The sequence below is a fragment of the Nerophis ophidion genome, linkage group LG06 (genome assembly GCF_033978795.1).
Source record: "Nerophis ophidion isolate RoL-2023_Sa linkage group LG06, RoL_Noph_v1.0, whole genome shotgun sequence".
Lineage (NCBI taxonomy): Eukaryota > Metazoa > Chordata > Actinopteri > Syngnathiformes > Syngnathidae > Nerophis > Nerophis ophidion.
The window spans coordinates 74,733,081-74,738,050 of record NC_084616.1 but is presented as its reverse complement, the minus strand read 5'-3'; the positions used below and the strand labels follow the sequence as shown (position 1 = coordinate 74,738,050).

At 46.5% G+C, this 4,970-nt stretch overlaps 1 protein-coding gene across 5 annotated transcripts in view; it reads left to right on the top strand.

Moving 5' to 3' along the window:
* Window positions 1-1,574: 1,574 nt before the first annotated feature.
* The window catches only part of bsna (bassoon presynaptic cytomatrix protein a), a 295,215-nt gene continuing 291,819 nt past the window's right edge, over window positions 1,575-4,970 (top strand). For all 5 annotated transcript variants that reach the window (XM_061904831.1, XM_061904832.1, XM_061904835.1 and 2 more), the window contains exon 1: window positions 1,575-1,973. In XM_061904831.1, coding sequence (XP_061760815.1) covers window positions 1,798-1,973 — 176 coding nt within the window. In that variant the 5' untranslated portion in view covers window positions 1,575-1,797. The remainder of the gene's footprint in view (window positions 1,974-4,970) is intronic.

The following is a 4,970-nucleotide window of genomic DNA, read 5'->3' as shown; positions in this document are numbered from 1 at the left end:
GGGGGGGGTTGCCCACATCTGAGGTCCTCTCCAAGGTTTCTCATAGTCAGCATTGTCACTGGCGTCCCACTGGATGTGAATTCTCCCTGCCCACTGGGTGTGAGTTTTCCTTGCCCTTTTGTGGGTTCTTCCGAGGATGTTGTAGTCGTAATGATTTGTGCAGTCCTTTGAGACATTTGTGATTTGGGGCTATATAAATAAACATTGATTGATTGATTGATTGATCGGGTTGCGCCCGGTCACTCTCCCACTGCGCCATTTACACTATATAACATCATCCATCCATCCATCCATTTTCTACCGCTTATTCCCTTTTGGGGTCGCGGGGGGCGCTGGCGCCTATCTCAGCTACAATCGGGCGGAAGGCGGGGTACACCCTGGACAAGTCGCCACCTCATCGCAGGGCCAACACAGATAGACAGACAACATTCACACACTAGGGACCATTTAGTGTTGCCAATCAACCTATCCCCAGGTGCATGTCTTTGGAAGTGGGAGGAAGCCGGAGTACCCGGAGGGAACCCACGCATTCACGGGGAGAACATGCAAACTCCACACAGAAAGATCCCGAGCCTGGATTTGAACCCAGGACTGCAGGACCTTCGTATTGTGAGGCAGACGTACTAACCCCTCTGCCACCGTGAAGCACCAATAAGCAGCAACATGTGAAAAATTAATCAAATACCGCTTATCCCTTTCGGGGTCGCAGGGGGTGCTGGAGCCTATCTCAGCTACAATCGGGCGGAAGGCAGGGTACACTGTGGACAAGTCACCACCTCATCGCAGGGCCAACACAGATAGACAGACAACACTAGGGGCCAATTAAGTGTTGCCAATCAACCTATCCCCAGGTGCATGTCTTTGGAAGTGGGAGGAAGCCGGAGTACCCGGAGGGAACCCACGCAGTCACGGGGAGAACATGCAAACTCCACACAGAAAGATCCCGAGCCTGGATTTGAACCCAGGACTGCAGGACCTTCGTACTGTGAGGCAGACGTACTAACCCCTCTGCCACCGTGACGCACCAATAAGCAGCAACATGTGAAAAATTAATCAAATACCGCTTATCCCTTTCGGGGTCGCAGGGGGTGCTGGAGCCTATCTCAGCTACAATCGGGCGGAAGGCAGGGTACACTGTGGACAAGTCACCACCTCATCGCAGGGCCAACACAGATAGACAGACAACATTCACACACTAGGGGCCAATTAAGTGTTGCCAATCAACCTAGCCCCAGGTGCATGTCTTTGGAAGTGGGAGGAAGCCGGAGTACCCGGAGGGAACCCACGCAGTCACGGGGAGAACATGCAAACTCCACACAGAAAGATCCCGAGCCTGGATTTGAACCCAGGACTGCAGGACCTTCGTACTGTGAGGCAGACGCACTAACCCCTCTGCCACCGTGAAGCCCTATATAACATCAATTGGGTCAAATTTTTTCCCTTCAAAGCAAATTTGTTTTTCTTATTTTTTTGTCTACAAGCACGCCCCCTGGCGGTGGTTTCGGGTCTTACAGGTAGGCGGAGGCGCGCTCCCGCCACCACGTCAGAAGCGAGCCTACTGGTGCTGAGGCTGACGAGGAGTTGGATGAGGATGATGATGATGATGATGATGATGGCGGTAACACACGAGCGAGGCTGAGTTCCCTCACCTCCTTCTTCTCTCTTCCCCTTTTTTTTTACCCCTCCCCGTCCATTCCACGTCGGACCACCTGAGTCTGGTTGCAAGACAGAGACGTGAAAGCCAAAGAAGAAGAAGGGAGGATTCTCCATCACCGCCCTCCTGTCTTGTGAGCCGCGATGGGGAACGAAGCGAGCATGGAGGGCGGCGGGCAGCCGGGAGAAGCCGGGATGATGGGCTCCGTGCTGCCCGGAGGACACCCGGCCAGCGCGGGGCAGCCGCACATCAAGCCCGTCAACGGCTCCGCGGCCGGCGGAGGGATGGGAGTCGGAGGCCCCGGGATGGGGATGACGCGGTAAGACGGATCGGGGGGGTGGGGATGGAAGAGGGGGGGGGGGGGGGGTGACCATTCTGGGGTCGGCACTATTTTGCTTTGACATTGGCTAGTAACGGTTGTCATGGCAGCCGCACGAGCCTGCGGGTCGTGCCTTCATCATGTGTTGTGGCGATAGTATTCGCGCGTGCACGTGGGCTGGCGTGACGGGATGCAGGAAAAAAAAAAAAAAAACACACACACACACGCGCGCGCGCGCTCTTGTCGTGTCCACGCAACGAACTCGCCAACGTGCACACTCGTCGTTACATCACGTGCACAATTCATGCTTGGTCATTTTAACATGGATCTTTTTTTTATTTTGGTGGGGAAACACGTGACGCTGGCGCGCGTGCGTGCGTGTGTGTAAAATGTGTGCGTGTGTGTTCTTGTATTTCTACCCCTTCTTGAGACATCAACAAGGAAATGTAGCTTCCATATGAGGAGGTGTGAACAAGTATGGACATAAATCACGGTCTCAATACAAAAAAAGCCATCCATCCATCCATTTTCTACCATTGCATCTAACAGAGAATGTCTCATTTGCAACCCCTGGTGGGGGAATCTTAACAAAATGAGGGTGGTCCCTAATGTATGAAATAACAAGTGTGTGTAAACATTTTAAAGTGCTCCCCCTGTGGTCAACATATTAAACAACAAGTTTGTAGACAAATTTGAAAGGCTCCCCCTCTGGTCAACATATGAAATAACAAGAGTGTGTAAACATTTTAAAGTGCTCCCCCTGTGGTCAACATATTAAACAACAAGTTTGTAGACAAATTTGAAAGGCTCCCCCTTTGGTCAACATATGAAATAACAAGTGTGTGTAGAAATTGGAATTGCTCCCCCTCTGGTCAACATATGAAATAACAAGTGTGTGTAGAAATTTGAAGTGCTCCCCCTTTGGCCAAGATATATAATAACAAGTGTGTGTAAAAAAAAATGAGTGCGCCCCCTTTGGTCAACATATGAAATAACAAGTGTGTGTAAAAATTTGAAGTGCTCCCCCTCTGGCCAAGATATATAATAACAAGTGTGTGTAAAAAAATTGAGTGCACCCCCTTTGGTCAACATATATAATAACAAGTGTGTTTGAAAAAACTTAAGTGTGCCCCCTCTGGTCAACATATGTAATAACAAGTTTATATAAAAAAATTGAAGTGCTCCCCCTCTGGTCAACATATATAATAACAAGTGCGTGTAAACATTTTAAAGTGCTCCCCCTTTGGTCAACATGTGAAATAACAAGTGTGTGTAAAAAAAAATTGAAGTGCTCCCCCTCTGGTCAACATATGAAATAACAAGTGTGTGTACAAATTTGAAGTGGCCCCGCTATGTTCAACATATGAAATAACAAGTGTGTGTAAAAAAGGGAAGTTCTCCCCCACTGGTCAACATACATGATAACAAGTGTGTGTGTAAACATTTGAAGTGCTTCCCCTCGGGTCAACATATGAAATAACAAGTGCGTGCAAAAAATTGAAGTGTTCCCCCTCTGGTCAAAATATGAAATAACAAGAGTGTGCAAAAAAATGTAAGTGTGCCCCCTCTGGTCAACAAATAAAATAAGAAGTTTAAGTAAAAAATTTAAGTGCTCCCCTTTGGTCAAAATATGAAATAACAAGTGTGTAAAAAACTGAATTGCTCCCCCTCTGGTCAACATATGAAATAACAAGTGTGTGTAAAAATTTGAAGTGCTCCCCCTCTGGTCGACATATTAAATAACAAGTGTGTATACACATTTGAAGTGCCCCCCCCTTTGGTCAACATATACAATAACAAGTGTGTTTAAACATTTGAAGTGCTCCTCCTCTGGTCAACATAAGAAATAACAAGTGTGTGTAAAAATTTGAAGTGCTCCAGCTTTGGTCAACATATACAATAACAAGTGTGTGCAAATATTTGAAGTGCTCCCCCTCTGGTCAACATGACATAACAAGTACGTGTTAAAAAATTGAGGTGCGCCCCCCCTGGTCAACATACGAAATAAGTGTGTGTAATAGTTTGAAGTGCTCCCCCTCTGGTCAAAATGTGGAATAACATGTGTGTGTAAAATTTGAAGTGCTCCCCCTCTGGTCAACATATGTAATAAGTGTGTGTAAAAATTTGAAGTGCTAGCCCTTTGGTCAACATATATAATAATGTGTGTATAAAAAAACTTAAGTGTGCCCCTCTGGTCAACATGTGTAATAACAAGTTTATGTAAAAATGTTAAGCGCTCCCCCTTTGGTCAACATATGAAACAACAAGTGTGCAAACATTTTAAAGTGCTCCCCCTCTGGTCAACATATGAAATAACAAGTGAGTGTAAGAATGTTAAAGTGCTCCTCCTCTAGTCAACATATGAAATAACAAGTGTGTGTAAGAAATTCAAATGCACCCCCTTTGGCAAAAATGTATCAAAAAATGAAAAATAAATATAAAAAGACAGAGAAAGTTGAGGAAGGCTCGTCAAACGCATATTTGGAACAGGCTAATTGGGAACGGGTGAGTGCCATGGTTGGGTGTATTTGAAGCTTCCGTGTAATGCTCGGTCATTCACAAACAAGGACGGGGCGAGGGTCACCACTTTGTCGACAAATGCCTGAGAAAATTGTCCAACGGTTTAAAAACAACATTTCTCAACAAGCTATTGCAAGGAATATAGGGATTTTACCATCTACGGTCCGTAATATCATCAAAAGGTTCAGAGAATCTGGAGAAATCACTGCATGTAAGCGGCAATGCAATCCCTCAGGCGGTACTGCATCAAAAAGTGACATCTGTGTGTAAAGGATATCACCACATGGGCTCAGGAACACTTCAGAAAACCACTGTTATTAACTACAGTTGGTCGCTACATCCGCAAGTGCAAGTTCAAACTTGACTATGGAAAGCCAAAGCCATTTATCAACAACACCCAGAAACGCTGGATTGAACTTTCACAGTATCATGTCAGACCCGCTTGACATCCATTGCTTTCGGTCCCCTGGGTGGGGG